This window comes from Xyrauchen texanus, chromosome 3 (assembly GCF_025860055.1).
Source record: "Xyrauchen texanus isolate HMW12.3.18 chromosome 3, RBS_HiC_50CHRs, whole genome shotgun sequence".
In the NCBI taxonomy this organism is placed as follows: Eukaryota; Metazoa; Chordata; class Actinopteri; order Cypriniformes; family Catostomidae; genus Xyrauchen; species Xyrauchen texanus.
In genome coordinates this window covers 33,209,911-33,235,492 of record NC_068278.1, presented here as the reverse complement: position 1 = coordinate 33,235,492, position 25,582 = coordinate 33,209,911, and the positions used below count along the sequence as shown (strand labels likewise).

Genomic DNA, 25,582 nt, shown 5'->3' with positions numbered 1-25,582 from the left:
GAGGTACCACATTCATATGTACAAACAATAGTACTCAAGTATAAACATGGAGATGCATTCTGTCTCTGTGGCTGGGCAGAGGGTGGGGCCGGGTCTTGTTTCTGCACACCCCCAGCCCCTAATTAGGCTGATAAAGCCTGAGAGGGATAAAGGCGACCGAAGACGGCCAGAGAGAGAGAGTTACGGGCAGCTGCCCGACACCTGTGTGTATTTGTCTCTAACACCTGTCTCTCATTGTAGTGATGGCAGAGGGTGACTTAGAAGGCACGCCAGAGCATCTGAGGGGGAGAGAGAGTGACCTACAAGCACAAACATAAATTAGTGCTTTCTTTATTAATAGCTTATTTTGTTCCGACAGTTACTGTCAATTGTGTGTTAAGCTGAAAATTAAAAGACAAATACACACTACCCGTAACACTCTTTCTGTCCGTCTTCGGTCGCCTTTATCCCTCTCAGGCTTTATCAGCCTAATTATGGGCTGGGGGTGTGCAGAATCACGACCCCGCCCTGCATTCCGCCCTGCCACAGTCTCCTAAAGTTGAACGTAGTTTGGAGCATTCCTCCAAAGTTGTAGAAAAATGGCTTAAGGACAACAAAGTCAAGGTATTGGTGTGGCCATCACAAAGCCCTGACCTCAATCTGATAGAAAATTTGTGGGCAGAACTGAAAAAGTATGTGTGAGCAATGAGGTCTAAAAACCTGACTCAGTTATACCAGTTCTGTCTGGACGAATGGGCCAAAATTCCAGCAATTTATTGTCAGAAGCTTGTGGAAGGCTACCCAAAATGTTTGACCCAAGTTAAACAATTTAAAGGCAATGCTACCAAATATGATCAAATTGTATGTAAATTTCTGACCCACTGGGAATGAGATGAAAGAAATAAAAGCTGAAATAAATCATAATCTCTACAATTATTCTGACATTTCACATTCTTAAAATAAATTAGTGATCCTAACTGACCTAAGACAGGGAATGTTTTCTACGATTAAATGTCAGGAATTGTGAAAAACTGAGTTTAAATGTATTTGGCTAAGGTATATGTAAATTTCTGACTTTATCTGTTCATATTAAAAGAGCAAAGAAAGTTCTACTAGGAGCATTTTGTGCAAGTTTCAGTGTTTCAACGTAGAGTGTTACATCTGTTCCCCTCTGATGTTTGCCTGATATTCTCAGTGAACTTGCATCCTTGCATGTCCGAACATATGTTAATTTTAAGCAGACAAATAAATAAATACAACAAGCAAAGTTTGCTTTCATGGTCAGTCAAGAATTATTATTTATTTACAATGAAAGAGAAAGGGGAGAAAAACAGTTCTCTATTAATTTCATATACATGTGAACTAGTCCTTCAAATTTCCCCACACAGCGAGATGATGCTAATGTGAATATGCACAGTAGGGGTGATACCAGATATCTCCAAAAGAGTGAACTTTGGTCAATCTGGGAGGAGGAGGATGAATCTCAGTTGCCCGCACATCTGAGACCATCAATCCGCGCATTGTATCACGTGGCTTGTTGAGCGTGTTACCGCTGAGACATAGCGCGTGTGGAGGCTTCATGCTATTATCAGCCACATCCACACTCACCATGCGCCCCACCGAGAGCGAACCACACCATAGCGACTATGAGGAGGTTACCCCATCTGACTCTACCCTCCACAGCAAATGGGCCAATTTGGTTGCCCAGGAGACCTGGCTGGAGTCACTCAGCACACCCTTGATTTGAACTCACGACTCCAGGGGTGGTGGTCAGCGTCTTTAATTGCTGAGCTACCAAGGCCCCTAAATTCTGCAATAGTGCAGACCATTGACCATTTAAAGTAGCGAATGAAGTCAGTTAAGATGATCGTAAAGGTTTAAGTTTCAATGTTATAGGAAACCCAGCGTTGGCTGTTTCGCCAAAGTCTGACAACTCTCTTTTGGGAGTTCTAGGCGTTATGGAGCTGCTACAATGTCACAAAATATTTATTTTGATTAGTAGTCTATGTAAAATAAGTGGTCTGGTGAAAAACGTGAGTGGATCAGATGTTCTATTTAACAGCTGTCCTATAGAGTTGGAGAATGTTACATTCAAATGGAGGCTAAAGAGTAGACAAGCACAGCTGAGAAACTTCTTGTTCAAGAACCATTTCTAAGGTTGTTGCTATTGAATTATGACACATATGATAACTGCAACACACTCTCATGGTGAAATCGTCAGGATTCAAACAACTTTCCTAAATTTGGCTAATTCTTATGATATTGTGTGTCTGCACTTGTTTTCATTCCTACAACTTTCACTATACAGCCAATGACGTCGCTGGAAATCGTTTACATCTAATACGCCACAATTACTTGCTTCTGTCAGACACAACAGCTTCCTATCATGTGTACACACTCTACTGAATGGTTAAATTTAGATAAGGGGTTTGGGTAAGGGTATAATATTAACAAGCATGTCCTTAACACCTCATGCTCGAAACTCACGTTTACTTCCACATTAGACATCCGGGAATTTGCATGTGATGAAATTGTACCAGTTTATGCGACCAGTTTATCGTAAATTATGTGTGACTTTTCTTGAGATCGGGTTGGACAATTCAACTGTCGTCCCAATGTCCTTGCATCCTGATATGGATATGTTCTCATATGGGGCTTTTCCATTGCATGGTACAGCTCGACTCGACTCTACTCGGGTTTTAGGGGTTTTTCACTGTGGATAGTATCTGGTACTCTTTTTTTAGTACCACCTCAGTCGAGGTTCCAAGCGAGCCAAGCTGATACTAAATGTTATGTCAAAACCCTGCAGATTACTGATTGGTCAGAGAGAATCATCACTATCAGCATCACTGGATTTGTGACACGTGACATCAACCCGCTAGATTTAAAGTTAGCAACAGCGATAGCAGTATCATTTGTTCACGGAACTTTCAAATTGTAAAAAGAAATGGCTGTGCACAAAACCACGACGTGGTCAATAAACGAGGTGCAGTAGTTCCCCTCTTTAATGATGAACAAAACAATGAAGTCTTTCAGGAAGTGTCTCAGCTGTTGAGTGTTTTCAGCTACCACCGACCTACCAACAGCGTACGGAAAAGTTAGAACCATCAAGGACCACAACAGCCGAAGTGGTACAAACAGAAGAAAGTGGAAGTGGTTTGACCAAATGGATGCTATCTATGGCAATAGATTTGCAAGCAATGGGAGGGAGAGTGTCCTGAACTCGGCCGGTGTTGTTTGAGTCCATGGTAGAGGATGGTATGTTTTGTTATGTTATATTCGTTGACCAGCTACGGGAAAGCTTGCTTCTAAAACAACCAGGTCAATTTAACTGTTACACTTGTGTAAAATCACCATGCAACAACTGCTTTATACAGTACAATGAGCTATGTAGCTAACAGCTAGCGGTCATGTTATTGTTTATGGTCAGTAATGTTTGTGACTCCATGATTATGTCACGGCAGTAGAGGCCACGCAACTATGACGATCATCCTATAATCCCACCCACATTGAGGTGGCACTAAACTGCAGTGGAAAAGTGAAGCAGAGCAGAGTCGACTTGAGTCGAACCATAACGTGCAGTGGAACAGTGCCAATAGATGACACTATTCCTGCAAATTGTTCCCTGATGAAAATAACCCTCTATAAACACACAGCATATCAGAGACATTCATCACGGATTCTCTTTCATCTGTTTTCCAAAATATGATCTTTGTTCTTCAAACGCGCATAGGCTATTTGTGTCTAGCAGCGTTTGTTGTCATTTGTCACTCCGAGAAGTCTTAAAGGAAAATTACCCGCAAATTTCACACCCTGCCATGTCATGTACAGAAACATCTACCACACTCCCACGTCCAATAATAATAATAATAATTGTAGAACGTTTCATTTATTGGTATGAGTCAATGATCACACCGAATGTAACTGACTGTATTTAATCCACACATAGATAATTGCCAGCCGATACAGAACAGATATACCAGTTGAACCCGGCCACCGGGCATTCTGACTGGATTGGATGAAACCCTACGGTGGCTCGTAATAAACAAACTGCATAATATTTAACCAAACGCCTACAATAATAATAAATTAAGTAAGATTACCTTGCATGTGTGCTATTTTGCGTGCGTCAACATGCAGTTTCTTTTTATTTGCAAACTGTGTTCATATTCCTGCAGTTTTGATTGGGTGCAACAGCTGTCAATCTGGGTGGACTAGTGCCACTCTGTCCCTTGTGTGGCCTGGCACCTGCTGCACACTGATAACGACAATAATGACTGATTATGAAACATTCACGTTAGCCTACAACTTTATGGTGTCTACAATCGCATGTGCATTATTTTATATTATTTGAATTGCTCCATACATTTGCACAGCAAGTGCAGGTCCCTAAATTAATCTGTGCCATTTAATTATTGTTACAGTACAGTTTGAGTGTACTGACTGGCACATGTTCAGGGAGGCTGCAACATATGGCGATTCTACCAACTTGGAGGAATACACAGCATCAGTGACCAGCTACATCATCAAGTGCATTGATGATGTCACTTTCTCCAAGACCATCACCACACGCTCCAACCAGAAGCCGTGGTGACTGCGGAGGTGCGCACGCTGCTGAGGTCCCGAGACTCCGCCTTCAGAGCAGGCGATAAGGCAGCCCTAAGAACAGCTAGGGCCAAACTGTCACGGGCAATCAGAGAGGCAAAGCGCGCACACGCCCAGAGAATCCACAGTCACTTCCAGCACAGCTGTGACACGCGGCGCATGTGGCAGGGCATCCAGGCCATCACCAACTACAGGACAACATCAGTTGCCTGTGACAAAGATGCCTCCCTTCCAGATGCACTGAACGACTTCTACGCTCGGTTTGAAGTGCAGAACGACGTGATGGCGAGGAAGTCCACCCCTCCTCCCAACGACCAGGTGCTCTGTCTTACCACGGCAGATGTGAGGAAAACTCTACGTAGAGTCAACCCACGGAAGGCTGCTGGACCAGACAACATTCCTGGCAGAGTGCTCTGAGGATGTGCAGACCAGCTAGCAGATGTTCTTACCGACATCTTCAACATCTCTCTGAGCAGCGCCATCGTTCCAACGTGCTTCAAGGCCACCACCATCATCCCCATGCCAAAGAAGTCTTCAGTGTCCTGCCTCAACGACTACCGTCCCGTCGCATTTACACCCATCATCATGAAGTGCTTCGAGAGGCTCATCATGAGGCAGATTAAGACCCAGCTGCCCCCCTCACTAGACCCACTGCAGTTTGCGTATCGTTCAAACCGTTCAACGGACGATGCCATCACCACAACCCTCCATCTGGCCCTCACCCACCTAGACAATAAGGACTCATACGTTCGAATGCTGTTCATAGATTTCAGCTCAGCATTCAACACAATCATTCCCCAGCACCTGATTGGAAAGCTGAACCTGCTGGGCCTGGACACCTCCCTCTGCAACTGGATCCTGGACTTCCTGACTGGGAGACCTCAGTCAGTCCGGATCGGGAACAGCATCTCCACCACCACCACCACACTGAGCACTGGGGCCCCCCAGGGCTGTGTGCTCAGTCCACTGCTGTTCACTCTGCTGACTCACGACTGTGCAGCAATGCACAGCTCGAATCACATCATCAAGTTCGCCGATGACACGACCTCATCATGGTGGGTCTCATCAGCAAGAACGACGAGTCAGCATACGGAGAGGAGGTGCAGCGGCTGACGAACTGGTGTAGAGCCAACAACCTGTCCCTGAATGTTGACAAAACAAAAGAGATGGTTGTTGACTTCAGGAGAGCACAAGGTGAACACACTCCACTGAACATCGACGGCTCCTCTGTGGAGATCGTCAAAAGCACCAAATTCCTTGGTGTTCACTTGGCGGAGAGCCTCACCTGGTCCCTCAACACCAGCTCTATCACCAAGAAAGCCCAGCAGCGTCTCTACTTTCTTCGAAGGCTGAGGAAAGCACATCTCCCAACCCCCATCCTCACTACATTCTATAGAGGGACTATTGAGAGCATCCTGAGCAGCTGCATCACTGCCTGGTTTGGGACTTGCACCGTTTCGGACCGCAAAGCCCTGCAGAGGATAGTGAGGACAGCTGAGAAGATCATTGGGGTCTCTCTTCCCTCCATCAAAGACATTTACAAAAAACACTGTATCCACAAAGCAACCAGCATTGTGGACGACCCCACACACCCCTCACACAAACTCTTTACCCTCCTCCCGTCTGGCAAGAGGTACCGAAGCATTCGGGCCCTCACGGCCAGACTGTGTAACAGCTTCTTCCCCAAGCCATCAGACTCCTCAATACTCAGAGACTGGTTTGACACACACGTGTCCTGAGTTGCACTTTAATTACTGTCACTTTATAACTGTCTGCTACCTCAATAACTGCTATGTGCATAGAACATTATCTCATAGTATGTTATGTTTACATTTTTAGAAACTGTCATCTTTTTGCACTACTGAGTACTGGTCGGCGCTGCACTGTCTATTGTCCTGTTCATTGTCAGAAATTTGTTGTACTGTCCTGTACTTTTTGCACATGTTTGCACGTGCACTTTATATAGGTATATGTAGGTTTTTTTATATAGGTATTTTATTTCGTTGTGTTGTCTCATGTGGTCCTGTGTTGGTCCTTTGTTGTTTTTATGTAGCACCATGGTCCTGGAGGAACGTTGTTTCGTTTTGCTGTGTACTGTACTAACTGTATATGGTTGAAACGACAATAAAAACCACTTGACTTGACTTGACTTGACTTACTTAATGGCTTAGGCTTCTGTCTCTTGGTGCGCAATACATTTGGCCACATGTTCAGGAGCAAATGACCCCTCTCACAGTAACATTAGGAGTGAAATGAGTTGACGTGGAAATAAGTGGCCCAGGTTCACTGAAAATATATGGATCTGCCAACAGACTTCTAAGGGCAGACCATGAGAAATGTTTTCACTTTCGTTGAGCTCATAGGATTTGGTTTGTGTTCGCGCGCAGGCGACGGAGTTCACAGAGCGCTAATTAGTGAAGGAGAGCCATGAGAGCCACACCGTCATTTATCATGCGACTATTCAGGGGCCAACACTAACGAGCTCAGCCAACGAGAGAGAGAGAGAGAAATACCATCAGATTAATTTTTCATTTTGAGGCATGTGTTGCATCGGCATAGATCTCCCCTCCACTCACTCACACTACATACCATCTCTCTCTTTTTTAGTCTGCTTTTCCTCTGCAGTTTGTTTTGCAGAGGAATGGCCAAGTTTTTCTGGGCCTACCTCTCATACTTCCGTGCTTAATCCAGATCGTTTATTGTGCAAATACAATTTAAAACTTATTATGTAATTAAAATCATGTTTCACTGCTGCAAACTTCAAAGGAGAGGCCTCGTTTCCGTGGTCATAGTTTGCCGATGATGTAATAATTTCCCTGGGATATTTAAAATAAACACATTAGGCCCCAGGAATTCAAAACTTGTCTCAGGGTATAAGGCACGAGCTCCGTGATTGGCGTGAGTAACGAACGCCACAAAGCGGCTGCTTGGCGAATCAGTTCAAAACACATTGCCTGAATGGCCGCTCTGCTTCCATGCAGTGTACATTTTATGTTAATAGAGTCAAGGCGGTGGCTGTCTTTGATTAACAAGACCATTTCTTGACACATTTGTTCCTAGTAGCTCTTCTTCGTCCGTCTCTCTCTCTCTCTCTCTCTCTCTCTCCCCAGTGCTTGGTGGTCCTGCGATCCGCCTGACCTCAGCCATGTGTTTTCACTTTCTCCTCTGATCTCGCCTCCGTGACCAGCGGGGAACGAAATACAAATTGAATAGTAACCATTTACAGACCCGTTCCATCACGCCGACGTTCAGGTCACTTTGTCTTTCCCTTTGACGAACTCAAAGAGTATAAAAAAAATAGGCCTAGATCCTGAAATACTCGAGCCCATTCATTTTTACGTTGTCCAGAGCCTAAATAGCTTTGATTCTGCTTTATCTTTAAACGGTATAGCGTTTGGTAAAAATCACAAATTGTTTCATTGCTTGGACTGTTTTTCTATTCTCTCAGAAGGCTTGTTCTACGGATGACCAAAGAGCTTGTTAAATTACCATCACCGAATACGGATCATGCTGCTCCCGTGAGGTGCACTTTTATTTGTGCTGTTCTGGTTTGGTTTTTATTTTTAGTGTCTAGATCCCCCACATCTCATCCCCGCGCGATCTGTTATGGTGCTCGCTCGCTGGTGGCAGGTTGTGTTTGTTCAGCTTTTATTGAGATGTGGGCTGAAGAAGTTAAAAAGAGCCCCTTTGTTGTTTTTGTGCTTGGTGTTTTCTCTGGAGCGTGTCCACGAGCGGTGTGTTCGTTCTTTACATTGAAAGGCTTTGCTCGGAGGGGAAAGCAACGGATTTCTGACTTCATAAAAAGAAGAAAAATCGCCTCTCTTGGGATAACTGATAATAGTAGACAAAACCTCACTAAAAAGAAGCTTGTTTATTGACATTTTAAAGGGGCAACGTCTATAGGCCTAATTTAGTCTGCTTTATTTTTATTGGTTTTTCAATCAAAATCAAGGGATTTATTTGTCAATGCATGAGACACAATCGACGACTAGACTGCTAACTTTAAAGATTCTGTGCCTGAAAAAAGTAGTGTAGCATACATCGGGGCTAAAGGCACATCTTAAGAACATTGACATTTTCCAATTTCTTTTCATTGTTTTTTTTTCTAATGGAGCAACATTATTTATGTGAAAAGAAATAACAACGAAAGGTTGTTTTGTTAATAATTCATTAAAAGTGCGAGGGAGCCATTTACCCCACACTTGGCCCCCACATTTGAGGTAAAAGGCCCCCAGGGGGATCATAGTAAAATTGTGTTAATATAGGGACAATTATTATAAGGCAAAATGTGTACGTATACTTATTCAAAAAAGCCACTTCAGGTACTATCCATTATGGCTACTGGACATTTGTTAAAAAAAAACTTTTGATTTAATCATCTTGAACAAAACTGAAAATGACAAATAAGTATTTGTTCCTAAATAAATGTGACAATTGCATGGATTCTCCTTAGCTACATACATTTGCAACATTTCAAATAATTAAATTTTAGATCAATTAACCGCAAATCAAACTTTAGACATTTCACGCGATTAACTTGTGGATCAGGAATATTTTGCAGTGTATAGCGATAAACAGATGTAAGGAAAATACTGTCGTAGTTTCAAATCAGAAGAACACTATACTATCAATAGCATGCCGTATCCTAATCTATAATTGACAGAAAAATCGAAAAAATAAATGTTGTATTTTCTTCTCGATTTTGTATTTGACTCCATATTACTCGTTGTTATTATTATTATATATAAAATAATAATAATAAAATAGCAATCACCTGCTGTGCATTACAGTTTTCAAAAAAATTCTTGCACCCTTTCTCCTCTACTAAATCATTCGTGTGAACTCTGATTCGTTTACTTTGCCTGGATTTCATTGCGGCCGTTTTGCACGGTTTACCTCTATTTGGTTTATTAGCCTTTGGGGTTACGTTCCCTAAACATTCAGACCTGAACGCTTTGACTTTAGGTTTCGTGGATCTTTGCTCATGCAGCTCATTGAATGCTGCTGAAAGAGATGTCGTGGATTATGGTATACATTTACAAAGCGTCACGGTTGTCAAATAGTGAATACCGACAGTAACATGTAAGATGTCAATCAAAGTAACACGCCATGTGTAATAGATTTTTAATAGAGTCAATGCAAGTAAATATAGAATATGACACTTTGTATATCTGTTATAATTAATTGTTTTGGGATATCAGTTTTCGTTGCTATTTCAAGCAGCAGAGAAAACTTAAACAACTCTGTGGATTTGATATTTATTTCACATCAAATCATCCAAACACGTAGATCAAATCCCGAGATTTTTCAACAGTTAGGCTGTTGAATCAACTAAATATCGACTTATTGACAAAATACATGGAATTTCTATTTGGAAGAAATCTCTCACGTGATCTCATCGAATAAACTTGTTATGACAGTGATGATACATATATCAATCTACAATATACATCAGATTTACACAATACAATTTAAAAAACGAATAAATCGTAGAGCAGCTTTAGAAGGCATGGGTTTGCCGTTTGCATTTGGCAAACTCTCTCTCTCTCTCTCTCTCTCTCTCTCTCTCTCTCTCTCTCAAAATCATTTCTCATATGGTGACCTCAGTAATGACATAACCATCTCAATACTGCTCACTATTAAAAAAAATTTTTAAACATATTCATGCCATTATCACAAATAAAATTGTGGCTTATTGCTTTATCATTACGATAATTGAAGGTTTGGCTTAAGGACAAGCCATTTTAGGGGAATATATGTCAAGGAGTAAGAGAGAAACAGTTTTATGTCAAATATGGCCATTGGGTGTGGTTTGACCTGGAGCTTTAAGATTTTGAATGGGAAGGTGAGGGGACTCTGTCAATTCCAACACGCATTCATAATGAGCCATAGCAGAAATTACCCCCATTTGCCTTGGACCCTGAAGCACAAAAGCTGTGGTCATCATAGGTGTCAGGGCAAATTTAGCCTTCAGTCACTCAGAAGAAAGGGCCCATTGTCATTAAGGTTCCCTGGCAGAAAATCAAAGAACATTTTCTATATTGATTGTCTTGGGGAGCCTATACCATAGTGCCTTTCATAAATAAAGTATAGCTAAATAATAAAATGTGATCCAACAGGATAATAGAAAAAGTTGTAGTATTAATTAAATAATAATAATATTTAAATTACGGGTCAAATTGTCAAGAATCTCGTAACAAAAAGAGCTTGAATTCAAATACAACTGAAACATGTTAATCTGATGTGAAGAATATGTTCAGGTGCTCTGGTTCAGGGGTGGAAAACACTGTAAGTACAATTAAAAGAAAGTAAGTACAAAAAAGTGTTGACAGATTAAGTCACATCTGGGTAGGGATGAGAAAAATGTGCAAGACACATGCTGATTTGCTCCTATGTTTCAGTGAAAATTAGTCTTTCATCAATTTACGAGGTGCTGAGCGTTGGCTCAAGGCTACTGGTCATTCATTCTCCATAATTTGAACTCTGCTTTGATCAGCTGTGATTTGTATTGTGAGACATGTCTGCTCATAAAATATTAATTTAAAGCAAATACATTTGTAAGTTTTATTTATCTTCATACTTACCTCAACACACTGTATTCTGATAGCTAATAATTAGCAATAATTACTAATTTATTTCTACCATTGACAATAGTTAGGGCTTTATATACCAAAGATTTTAGTACTTAAGTTCAAGAGAGACCATCCATGCCATCATGTAAACATCCTTCCAGTCTGCAAATATGTACAATACTTAAAGGAGTCTGCTATTCATTTCAGTGTTGAATAGAATGCAGTCCATCATAACAAGCCAGCACCCTTTTTTGTGTAACTATTATGAGAATATTTTTTTTTTCTAAACTTTTAATTGGTGGACCTTTTTGTAATGTTTTGTCTTGGTAAATATTCTCACAGTAAATCCTCTCTTCATTAAAACTTCTAAGATTGTCAGTGCTTGCGGCAGCTTTTTAAAGGGGCTTTGTTTACTTTCTGACCGTTCATTTGTTCTTGTGTGTGTTTGTAAACCAATTATGGTTTATAGTCTTACAGTTTACAGTTTGTGCTGGTTATTTTAAAACAACTATATGATGGGCACTGAATTACAGTGCATTTTACCTGAGGAAATACTTGAGCGACCACAGTTCCAGTGTTTAGAGTGAAGCCAAGACCATCAAAGACCAGCTTCTCCCATTACGGAAGCCAGCAGGGTTCCTTTATGAACAACTGGAAATCCCCACAGAACTAAAAAAAAGTCATGGGGGTAGAGAGCTAAGACATAGTGTCAGGCAAAGGAATGAACAGTTTCTACATCTATTAATTGGTGATGTAAAATATATCTGCAACAAGAACTTAAGTCTTATAATCTTTTAAAACTAGTGGTGTATGAATCTATTGAGCTGGCCTGGATGGTGCCAGTTTGTTTGCTGACTTGTATTACCTGTTCTATGTGTCATTCATGATTCTGTTTCATGTTTCTTTATGCCCAGACAATAAACACCTGACCAATACTGCCAAGCTCCCCTAATATAATTTATGCACGATGAATGTGAATCACCATTACTTAAAATATACCACTTAAAAAAATATATCACTTAAATATATTGATTTGTTTCTCACCCACACCTATCACATTGCTTCTGAAAATTTGGATTTATATGCTTTTGGAGCTTCAAAATTTTGGTACTCATTCAATTGCATTGTATGGATCTACATAGATTAAATATTCTACAGTTGTGGCCAAAAATGTTGGCACCCTTGGAAAATCTATGATGTCTGTGAAAAATTGGTTAATCCTTATGATTTTGCATTCAAAATACTCAGACCTAACCTTAAATTGAAGTAAACTAATTGAAGGGGGACACATCTCATAATTAAATTTTTTGTTCTCTAAAACCCATTTGACAATTGGTACCCCTACAAATTGTAATGAGTAAAATATATCTGAAATATATTCCCATTCATAGTTTAAATTTTTTTGTACACCTGCGTGAATAGGAACATTACATTTTTCAGCAATGACTTTCTCTTTACAGGGGTATAAACATGAGGTAACACACATACCAAATTCCCTTAGTCATCCATCACAATGGTTTTAATGTTTGCACAGGCTGGCTGAAGACAGGACGACACAAAGAACCAAAGTGCACTTTACAAAGTGTGATAAATAAAATACGAATCTAAAAGTAAAAGAATATAAACATGGCTTGACTATGATGTAACAAACAACTATACTTGACCAAGAACTATAACAAGCATGAGGGCTTAAATACATGGACAAACACATGACAACAAGACAAAACTAATAACAAGACTACTAAAACATGAACCAATGCAAAGACCAGTCTGATAACAAGTTAACAAGACAATAAACCAATGAGAACAAGGCACATCAACATGAGGGAAAAAGGAGATCACAAGACTAGACTGGGAAGTGAACGAATTTAAAAATAGAAGACCTGAAAACATGAAACAAGAACACAAATGTTACATATCAACATCATCCAACCTCTTCAGGCTGCTCCTGACACCCAAATATTGTACATAAACCAAAAGTTAATGAGGGAGCTAGGTATCACTGCAGGCCACAACGCATCCGGCAGATGGTCGGTAAACCATGGCTGACCAGGCATAACTACACAAGGCAATGGTGGAGCTGGTGAAGGGCCCAGAGACCAGCATTGACCAGGAGACCAGGGCAGAGCCAGTGGCTAGAGAAGTGGCTCCAGGAAGGGTGTGGGGTCCGGAATTCTGGGTGGCGGCTCCAGGAAGGGGGCAGGGTCTAGTGGAGTCTCAGGAGGTGGAGCTGCAGGGAGTGGTGGCTCCGGAGGCAGCATCCTAGGAGGCTCAGGAGATGGAGCTACAGGAAGCAAGGGCTCAGGGGTTGTAACATCTAGGGATTCAGAGGGCTCAGAGATTAGAGCAGCTAGGGAGCTGAGAGCAAGATATTAGGTGACTCAAAGGTCCTACAATGAGTGGTCGAATCTTCAGGTGCTGGCTTGTGGCAGGTGTGGGCGCTGGCTCGTGGACAGCATGGGTGCTGGACAAGGTATCAGGCACTGGCTGGTGGAGCTCGGCAGCCAAGACGGGGAACTCTGGCTCGGCAGCCATTGTAGGAATCCAGGGCTCCTCACTAGCTACTCCTACAGTGAAAAACAATCTGTTCAGGAGCAGGGCAAAGTCAACATGCCTCTGAGGAGTCCAATCTTTTTTCCCTGGTGGCATCTGGGAATAGATGGGCTTATCTAATCCCACTTGAAAGAATAACTTGAGGGTACCTCTCCAAAATCCACTAGATCATATAATTCCAGAAGATCCATAACAAAATCTCCAAGGGGGCGATTCCCCTTGCAGAGATGCATCAGCTGAACTGCAGAGTTCTTAGTGGGTCGAGTATTCTGTAACGTTTGCGCAGGCTGGCTGAAGACAGGATGAGGCGAAGACGATGAAGTGAAGAACACAAGTACAGTTTATTGACAAAGTGTGATAAATCCAAAAAACGTGAATCCAAATTAAAACAAAATATATACCAGAACATGACTATGGCGTTACAAACAACAATACTCAACCAAGAACTATACCAAACATGAGAGCTTAAATACAAGGGCATGGGCAAACACATGACAATGACAACCAATAACAAGACTAAATAAATAACAAGATAACAATACCACAAAAACATAAACCAATGAAAAGACAAGACTGATAACAATACAATAAACCAATGAGAACAAGACACATGAACATGAGGGAAACAGGATATTGCATGACTAGACAAGGAAGTGAACTCATTTCAAAATAAAAAGAAACATGAAACAAGAACACACAAATATGTTACAATTGGTAAGTCCAAATAGTAAAGTTATGATGTGCAGCAAAATGTTGTTGAGCTTCAAAAAAAAAAAGGCAGAAGCATTCAAAATACCCATTTCCACCATCAGGCAATAATTAAAGAAGTTCCAATCAACTGAAGATGTTAAAAATCGGCCTGGAAGAGGACGCTTGTCTATATTGTCTCCACGCACAGTGAGGAGGATGGTTCGAGTGGCCAACATTTTTCCAAGGATCACAGCTGGAGAATTGAAGAAATTAGTTCTTCTAATTTCTTTGGGTATGAAAGTCTCTAAAACTGCAATCAGACATCACCTACAGTGAGGAAAATAAGTATTTGAACACCCTGCTATTTTGCAAGTTCTCCCACTTAGAAATCATGGAGGGTCTGAAATTGTCATCGTAGGTGCATGTCCACTGTGAGAGACATAATCTAAAAAATAAAATCCAGAAATCACAATTTATGATTTTTTAACTATTTATTTGTATGATACAGCTGCAAATAAGTATTTGAACACCTGAGAAAATCAATGTTAATATTTGGTACAGTAGCCTTTGTTTGCAATTACAGAGGTCAAACGTTTCCTGTAGTTTTTCACCAGGTTTGCACACACTGCAGGAGGGATTTTGGCCCACTCCTCCACACAGATCTTCTCTAGATCAGTCAGGTTTCTGGGCTGTCGCTGAGAAACACGGAGTTTGAGCTCCCTCCAAAGATTCTCTATTGGGTTCAGGTCTGGAGACTGGCTAGGCCATGCCAGAACCTTGATATGCTTCTTACAGAGCCACTCCTTGGTTATCCTGGCTGTGTGCTTCGGGTCATTGTCATGCTGGAAGACCCAGCCTCGACCCATCTTCAATGCTCTAACTGAGGGAAGGAGGTTGTTCCCCAAAATCTCGCAATACATGGCCCCGGTCATCCTCTCCTTAATACAGTGCAGTCGCCCTGTCCCATGTGCAGAAAAACACCCCCAAAGCATGATGCTACCACCCCCATGCTTCACAGTAGGGATGGTGTTCTTGGGATGGTACTCATCATTCTTCTTCCTCCAAACACGGTTAGTGGAATTATGACCAAAAAGTTCTATTTTGGTCTCATCTGACCACATGACTTTCTCCCATGACTCCTCTGGATCATCCAAATGGTCATTGGCAAACTTAAGACGGGCCTTGACATGTGCTGGTTTAAGCAGGGGAACCTTCCGTGCCATGCATGATTTCAAACCATGACGTCTTAGTGTATTACCAACAGTAACCTTGGAAACGGTGGTCCCAGCTCTTTTCAGGTCATTAACCAGCTCCTCCCGTGTAGTTCTGGGCTGATTTCTCACCTTTCTTAGGATCATTGAGACCCCACGAGGTGAGATCTTGCATGGAGCCCCAGTCCGAGGGAGATTGACAGTCATGTTTAGCTTCTTCCATTTTCTAATGATTGCTCCAACAGTGGACCTTTTTTCACCAAGCTGCTTGGCAATTTCCCCGTAGCCGATTCCAGCCTGTGTACAATTTTGTCTCTAGTGTCTTTGGACAGCTCTTTGGTCTTGGCCATGTTAGTAGTTGGATTCTTACTGATTGTATGGGGTGGACAGGTGTCTTTTTGCATCTAACGACCTCAAACAGGTGCATCTAATTATAATAAATAAGGATAATAAATGGAGTGGAGGTGGACATTTTAAAGGCAGACTAACAGGTCTTTGAGGGTCAGAATTCTAGCTGATAGACAGGTGTTCAAATACTTATTTGCAGCTGTATCATACAAATAAATAGTAAAAAAATCATATATTGTGATTTCTGGATTTTTTTTTTTAGATTATGTCTCTTACAGTGGACATGCACCTATGATGACAATTTCAGACCCCTCCATGATTTCCAAGTGGGAGAACTTGCAAAATAGCAGGGTGTTCAAATACTTATTTTCCTCACTGTATATCACAACAAGTTATTTGGGAGGGTTTCAAGAAAATGCCTCTGCTCTCATCCAACAACAAACTCAAGCATTTTCAGTTTGCCAGATGCTTCTGGAACTTGTTCGGATACATAGCATCATAACATAGCATGGACTCAATCAAATACCAACAGATATAAAAATCAAAAACAGACTGCCTCTGCCAGAAAGCTTCAAATGGGCCCTGGTTTGATCTTCCAGCAGGACAATGATCCAAAACACACATCAAAATCAACACAAAAATGGTTCACTGACCACAAAATCAAGGTTCTGCCATGGCCATCCCAGTCCTTTGGCCTGAACCCCATAGAAAACATGAGGGGTGAACTGAAGAGGAGAGTTCACCAGCGTGGACCTCGATATTTGAAGGATCTGAGAGATTCTGTATGGAGGAATGGTTCAAGATCCCTTGCCATGTGTTCTTCAACCTCATTAGGTATTATAGGAGAAGACTCAGAACTGTTATTTTGGCAAAGGGATGTTGCACAAAGTAATTAATTAAAGTGTGCCAATAATTGTGCCACACATATATTTGAAGAAAGATATTTTTTATTTTATAAAACTTGTATTGTGTTTGCAATTTTTTATATAACTATACACTTATTCTCAGTGAAGATCACTTTTTGCCAGTCCTGTCTGTTCCAGTGAAGGTGGGTTTGTGCCCATAGGCGACGTTGTTGCCGGGGATGTCTGGTAAGGATCTGCCTTACAACAGGCCTACAAGCCCTCAGTCCAGCATCTCTCAGCCTATTGCGGACAGTCTGAGCATTGATGGAGGTATTGTGCGTTCCTGGTGTAACTCGGGCAGTTGTTGTGGCCATCCTGTACCTGTCCCGCAGATGTGATATTCAGATGTACCGACCCTGTGCAGGTGTTGTTTCACATTGATAATCAGCTGTCCTTCCTGTCTCCCTGTAGTGCTGTCTTAGGCGTCTCACAGCACAGACATTGCAATTTATTGCCCTGGCCACATCAGCAGTCCTCATGCCTCCATGCAGCATGCTTAAGGCGTGTTACGCAGATGAGCAGGGACTCTGGGCATCAATCTTTTGGTGTTTTTCAGTCAGTAGAAAGGTCTCTTTAGTGCCCTAATTTTTCATAACTGTGATTGTAATTGCCTACCGTCTGTAAGCTGTTAGTGTCTTAACGGCCGTTCCACAGGTGCATGTTTATTAATTGTTCATGGTTCATTGAACAAGCATGGAAAACATTGTTTAAACCCTTTACAATAAATATCTGTAAAGTTATTTGGATTTTTACAAAATTATCTTTAATATACAGTGTCCTTAAAAAGGGACGTTTATTTTTTTGCTGAGTTTTCTATGCAGAATAACAATCAAATTAATCCAAGTTATTTCATCTTAAAAATGTAGTTTGTTTGGAAGTAAAGGCATAATGGAGAGTTGACTGACAGCTCCAACAAGTAAATTTAGCTAAATGAGTAAATCTGCATATTAGTGAAATACTGTGCTACAAATATAAACCGTTACTTACAATCAACTTTAAATTAACATACATTCATGGATACCTATTTTAATATGTCCAGTATCATTAAAATATACTATCTGAGCAAAAGCATGGCCATCACTGTGACTGGGGTGAAGAATGGTCATACAGTATCATTATATTTAGGGTATTTTAAAAGAAAGAAATACTCAGAACTCATAAATATCTGTGTAACAGATAAAGGATGGGCAAGGAGGAGGCGGGAACCAGCCTCAGACAACATCAACTTTAATGATATAAGTGAACTATAAACAAACACAAACAAATATGCAACACGACCATGCGCATCTCTCTTTCTCTCTTGAATCGGCATCTCCAGCTGCCCCTTATATCACTCTCCCACTGATCAGCTGATTCAGAGCCAGCCATGCTCCATCACAGCCCAGCCACGCCTTTCTCCTCATCACAATCCTCCCCAGCCCGATTCAGGCCAGGGCGCCACTGGTCTAACTAACTCCACCCTTATCTCTGGGGGGAGATGCTGCCCTTCCAGCCATTCTGTCAGCCAGTGGTCCACCCACTTCCTGCTTGTTCATGTTTTATCGGCAAACCTCTGTACTAAACACTTCACCAATCCAAACAAAACATGATATGCCTGAGGAATGTTTGACTCATTGAAAATGACAACAAATATAAGCATTCACAACATCAACAGAAAACACATCCAAGCAGTTAGTGAGTAAACAACTTAATCAAAGACAAACATAAACATCCATCCTTGAAAGCTACCAGTCGGAAACTGTGATGACGTAAAACATTAGCTCCACCCCAACTTCCACCCAGATATCGCAGCGCTGCACGTTGAAATAGCTGCAGTCCGGAGACCTCCAAATGGGGGCGGAATCTCCAAAAGAGTGTGGGCATACTCCAGAATGGGCGTGGTTACTCCAAAAGCGGGCATCACTTCCACTCACGGTTAAGGTTAGGGAAAGGGTTAGGAAAGGGGCTCCCTGTATCTTAAAGGCGGTTTGGAGCTGCCACCCATTTTTGGAGTTCTGCCTGCAGCTATATCCTTCTCCAGCCCTGGTGTTTCTGCCCTGAAACTGCTTGTACTGCGGAGCTGCAGTTGGATATATCTTTTTGGAAGTGCAACTGCTTAAAGGGGATCTATGAAATTCCTAAATATACAACCATAATAGACAATCAAAAAAAAAAGCCCTTTTGTGTGCCACTGAAGAAAGAAAAACATCTGTTTTTTTACGTGTGTGTAACGGTGATATATTTTCACTAAGGGACTTTTATTTTGGTGGGTGGCGCTGTCTACGGTGTGTGCGAAAGAGAAGAGGAAGAAGACAGTCGTGCTGTGCTCGTGAAGAGAGTAACGCTGTGATAGCTGTGTGAGAGGTTGACATTTTCTCTGCTGAAAATGTAAAGGACGACGGAGGCACACAGTCAGTTTAAGTTACGTGAGTTAAGTGTACATTGACGCGATCGTCTGAAGCTAAAAAAACTTAGTTGAAGCAGAAGTTCAGTTGATTACGCCTTTTGACAGAGAACGGTGTTAAGAGACTGACCGAGAGCACAAAAGAGAGTTGCTAAAGCCATGAGTTTCATTCAGAACATTGTTGTTTCTGGTGTAATACAGAATAATTTTTTTTAGAATCATACTGCGTTTTTGGAGTCATCTATAAACCGTGTCATAGTGATACTTTGTTTTTCCCGCGAATCACATTAGTGCACTTGTACGTTTTCCTGAGTATTTTTTGACATTTAGAAGAGTCTGACAATAGTCAACGATCAAGTATTGCTTTCAAGAAGTATTTATCTTCTTTTTGTGGATCAACCCTATTTCAAGTGGGCCGCGTGCGTGCTGTGACTGAGCCGCGGCATTTTTTCCAGAAAGTTCCAGAGTTTTCCCAAACTGCGCCGAGCTTCTCTGGTATTTTTTAGTGTTTCATCAAAGTCATTGTTGAAACAGTCTGGTACAAATGTTTTTACACACACCTATATGAACATTTTACTGAGTTAGATGGAACTGAACTGAGTGATTATCTGACCTGTGCACTTGAACTATGTAAACAAATTTGAAGACTAATTCAGAGAATCTGTTATTCTGTTACATTATTTTATTTCATTATTTCAGCTAATTGTGAAAAATCTTTTCAGAAGAATTTTTAGTTTCCTAAAAAAGAGAAAATAAATTATTAATTGTTAAAAGTAATGCAGCAGAAGATTATTTGTGGAACTTACCTTGGAGTAGGGGTGTCTCACTTTAGGTTTAGGGGGTGGGAACGTGAGCTTGAGTTATCTCTTTGCATCACCTTTTATTCTTCAGGAAGCCACCGTGTTGACACTTAATGAAATAATACTTAAAACTTATCTTCATCTTTAATAAAAAACCTGACGCCCACACTTCTTATTCCTGCAGTATATTAGACAATAAGTAAGTTAAAACATATACACACTAACTGTGTATACCGAGACTCAAAGCATTATGGGGTGGGGACTAAGATCCTGTCACTTCTAGGTCTTCCAGGGTAATGTTGTAATATTCCCCTACTAGGCGGGACCCAAGAGCCCGTTACATGTGTTAGTGAGATTTGTTATTTTAACCCCTAAACTAAACCCCATACCTGAACCTACCCATTAGGTGGAATCCCTTACCATGATTTTAATGAGAAAATACATTTTGTGTACCTGGAAGAAATTTAGGTTTAGGAGACAAGTTAAGAGTATGTGATTCATTTGTATAAAGAAGTCATAGGTGTTAGGGTTTCCTGGAAGAGTTTATTTTTTTCTCCTCTGCTTCCTTTTTAACTGAGAACATTTTTGACAAATCTGTCTTTGGAGCTTGACACAGCATAGAGTATCAAATAAATTTTATAATTTTTTACCCCTTATATTTTGCTTGATCTTTGTGCAGCTTTTGATGCGGATGACCAATTAAAACCCATTCCTCTCATTTAATGATCTGGAGATAGTAATCCATGCCTTTATCTCTTCCCTTGATCACTGCAAGGCTCGGCATCTCTGTATCACCTGAGGGTATTTCACAAAGCAACTGCTAGTCTTTGTACTGTAACTAAAAAGGGGACTGCCTTTCACCTGTTTTGGCCTCTTCTTGCTGGTTTACCAGTCCAATACAGTTTAATTACAATAAGTTTAATTATTTGTTGTTAAAACATCACAAAGTTTGGCTCCATCTTACCTCTCTGAACATCTCAGCTTTCATCACCCCTTTAGACTTCTTAGCTATTTCAACCAATTACTTCTGTCACGATTAAAGTTTAAAAGTAATTGCGCCATTTCTGTTAGATTTCCAAGGTTATAAACTCACCGAGTAAATTATTAGGAACACCATGGTCCCAATAAAGTGCCCAAAATAGTCTTCTGCTGTGGTAGCCTATCCGCCTCAATGTTCGACATGTTGTGCACTCTGAGATGCTTTTCTGCTCACTACAATTGTACTGTGTTTATCTAAGTTACAGTAGCCTTTCTGTCAGCTCAAACCAGTCTGGCCATTGACCTCTTTCATCAACAAGGTGTTTCCGTCCGCAAATCTGCCACTCACTGGATTTTTGTTTTGTTTTTGGCACTCTAGAGACTGTTGTATGTAAAAATCCCAGGAGATCCGCAGTTACAGAAATACTCAAAGCAGCCCGTCTGGCACCAACAATCATGCCATGGTCAAAATCACTGATATAAAAAAAATTCCCCATTCTGATGGTTAATGTGAACATAAAACAAAGCTCCTGACCCATATCTGCATGATTTTATGCATTGCACTGCTGCCACACGAATGGCTGATTAGATAAATCGCATGGATTAGTAGGTGTACAGGTGTTCCTAATAAAGCACTCAGTTAGTGTAGTTCCTATAAAGACAAGGAGTGCATTTATTACAACCGTAACCATGCTAGGTAGTTGTAACACTACCCTGGTACAGTTGTAACACTCACTTGTTATGTGCTAAATAAGGCATTATGCCTAACTTGAGTGAAATATACTGACAGAATTTATATTCTGTGATTGTTTTTAAAAATGTTTAATGCTTGCATTTGCATCAGTTCTAACAACTCAGTTGGAACTCCTCTCTTGGTTGTCCTAAACCTGATACAAGGTATCCTGTGACATGAACACACATGCAAACAAACAAAGATACCAACATAGTCTCATGAGATTCCGTAATTCATACAACACAATTTGTAAGAAAACCTACGACTTGTACATCAACAAAACACATACGCTTCAAGATCATGCGTTTGGAACCCTGAGGCAGATGCGGAATCAGGACTTTTTGGATAAACAATCTCTTTTAGACTCATTGCCTTCTGAGTTTGTGTAAAACCTGTAAGTTTGTGTATTGCTAGTCGGTTGTTTGTTCCTTTGTAACATTCATCATATTATCTTGATTAATTGTCAAGAAGCAGAAAGCATTCTCATTGCAGCCTTATATGTAGTACAGAGGCTTGGTCAAAACAGAGAAGCGGTGAGGCATGTGTCTGTGAACAAAAGATTATGTAACCTGGATCATATCACTACCAGACAACAACAATGAGCACTGTACATTGAGATAACAGCAAGTAGCTTGTGGTCATATCACCTATGACATCAATGTCACCCTGTTCTTGATGACTCATGATCCTCTATTTTACATCCTCAGTTTGTTAAATAGTCTACATGAGACAAAATACTTTGGATATGCTGTATAAAGCGTCATACAAGTATAATTCAAGTATTAAATTAATTACAGTAAAGCTATCTCCTGTGTTATTAGGAGTTGGGGAAGCTGAATCAAGGCAGGGGATGCCAGAGCAAACAGTAAATTCAACAAGAAGGTTTTAAAGGGATTAAGGGAAAGGAGGAGGCGAGAACCGGCTTGACAATATAAATAATATTTTAATTATAAATTCAACCAAAAAGACAAATACACACACAGGTGTCGGACGGTTGTCTGTAAATCTTTCTCTCTCACACACACTGCTGTCTTCGTTCGGTCTTTATCCCTCTCGAGTGCAGAATCACAACCTGGCTCCGCCATCCACCCTGCCACATTCGTCCCTCGTTCTCTCAGGCTGAGGAGCCCCCGGGATGACGTACTGATTAGGGGCCGGGTGTGAGGAATCATGACCCAGCCCCACCCTCCACCCTGCCACAAAGGTTTACTAAGCCTTGATGTCCATTTCATTTATGTGAGATATATATACAGTATCTCACAAAAGTGAGTACATCCATCACATTTTTATAAATATTTGATTATATTTTTTCATGTGACAAAACTGAAGAAATGACACTTTGCTACAATGTAATGTAGTGAGTTTACAGCTTGTATAACAGTGTCAATTTGCTGTCCCCTCAAAATAACTCAACACACAGCCATTAATGTCTAAACCGCTGGCAACAAAAGTGAGTACACCCCTAAGTGAAAATGTCCAAATAGGGCCCAAATTGTTAAAATTTTGTGTGGCCACCATTATTGTCCGGCACTGCTTTTACTCCTCTTGGGCATGGAGTTCACCAGAGCTTCACAGGTTGCCACTGGAGTCCTCTTCCACTCCTCCATGATGAGAGGGGATCATGCTCTGCTTCAGTATGTCACAGTACATGTTGGCATTCATGTTCCCTCACTGAACTGTAGCTCCCCAGTGCCGGCAGCACTCATGCAGCCCCAGACCATGACACTCCCACCACCATGCTTGACTGTAGGCAAGACACACTTGTCTTTGTACTCCTCACCTGGTTGCCGCCACATATGCTTGACACCATCTGAACCAAATAAGTTTATCTTGGTCTCATCAGACCACAGGACATGTTTCCAGTAATCCATGTCCTTAGTCTGCTTGTCTTCAGCAAACTGTTTGCTGGCTTTCTTGTGCATCATCTTTAGAAGAGGCTTCCTTCTGGGACAGCCATGCAGACCAATTTAATGCAGTGTGCGGTGTATGGTCTGAACACTGACAGGCTGACCCCCCACCCCTTCAACCTCTGCAGCAATGCTGGCAGCACTCATACGTCTACACTCACCTAAAGGATTATTAGGAACACCATACTAATACTGTGTTTGACCCCCTTTCGCCTTCAGAACTGCCTTAATTCTACGTGGCATTGATTCAACAAGGTGCTGAAAGCATTCTTTAGAAATGTTGGCCCATATTGATAGGATGGCATCTTGCAGTTGATGGAGATTTGTGGGATGCACATCCAGGGCACGAAGCTCCCGTTCCACCACATCCCAAAGATGCTCTATTGGGTTGAGATCTGGTGACTGTGGGGGCCATTTTAGTACAGTGAACTCATTGTCATGTTCAAGAAACCAATTTGAAATGATTCGAGCTTTGTGACATGGTGCATTATCCTGCTGGAAGTAGCCATCAGAGGATGGGTACATGGTGGCCATAAAGGGATGGACATGGTCAGAAACAATGCTCAGGTAGGCCGTGGCATTTAAACGATGCCCAATTGGCACTAAGGGGCCTAAAGTGTGCCAAGAAAACATCCCCACCCCATTACACCACCACCACCAGCCTGCACAGTGGTAACAAGGCATGATGGATCCATGTTCTCATTCTGTTTACGCCAAATTCTGACTCTACCATCTGAATGTCTCAACAGAAATCGAGACTCATCAGACCAGGCAACATTTTTCCAGTCTTCAACTGTCCAATTTTGGTGAGCTCTTGCAAATTGTAGCCTCTTTTTCCTATTTGTAGTGGAGATGAGTGGTACCCGGTGGGGTCTTCTGCTGTTGTAGCCCATCCGCCTCAAGGTTGTGCGTGTTGTGGCTTCACAAATGCTTTGCTGCATACCTCGGTTGTAACGAGTGGTTATTTCAGGCAAATTTGCTCTTCTATCAGCTTGAATCAGTCGGCCCATTCTCCTCTGACCTCTAGCATCAACAAGGCATTTTCGCCCACAGGACTGCCGCATACTAGATATTTTTCCCTTTTCACACCATTCTTTGTAAACCCTAGAAATGGTTGTGCATGAAAATCCCAGTAACTGAGCAGATTGTGAAATACTCAGACCAGCCCGTCTGGCACCATCAACCATGCCATGCTCAAAATTGCTTAAATCACCTTTCTTTCCCATTCTGACATTCAGTTTGGAGTTCAGGAGATTGTCTTGACCAGGACCACACCCCTAAATGCATTGAAGCAACTGCCATGTGATTGGTTGATTAGATAATTGCATTAATGAGAAATTGAACAGGTGTTCCTAATAATCCTTTAGGTGAGTGTATTTCCCAAAGAAAATCTCTGGATATGATGCTGAGCACGAGGCCTGTTCTGAGTGGAACCTGTCCTGTTAAACTGCTGTATGGTTTTGGCCACCATGCTGCAGCTCAGTGTTAGGGTCTTGGCAATCTTCTATAGCCTAGGCCATCTTTATGTAGAGCAACAATAATTTTTTTCAGATCCTCAGAGAGTTCTTTGCTATGAGGTGCCATGTTGAATTTCCAGTGACCAGTATGAGGGAGTGTGAGAGCGATGACACCAAATTTACCGGGGAGGGAAAATGGCTAATTGGGCCCAAATTGGACATTTTCACTTAGGTGTGTACTCACTTTTGTTGCCAGAGGTTTAGACATTAATGGCTGTGTGTTGAGTTACACTGTTATACAAGCTGTACACTCACTACTTTACATTGTAGCAAAGTATAATTTCTTCAGTTTTGTCACATCAAAAGATATAATCAAATATTTACAAAAATATGATGGGTGTACTCACTTTTGTGAGATACTGTATATAGAAAAGTAACCTGGTTTGGAAAGTACAAAGTGA

At 41.3% G+C, this 25,582-nt stretch overlaps 1 protein-coding gene across 1 annotated transcript in view; it reads right to left on the bottom strand.

Moving 5' to 3' along the window:
- Positions 1 to 13,291: 13,291 nt before the first annotated feature.
- tmem174 (transmembrane protein 174) overlaps positions 13,292 to 25,582 on the bottom strand; it is a 40,073-nt gene continuing 27,782 nt past the window's right edge. Inside the window, 1 exon segment of the mRNA XM_052099389.1 lies at positions 13,292 to 13,514. Within this exon segment, the coding sequence (XP_051955349.1) occupies positions 13,292 to 13,514 (223 nt within the window).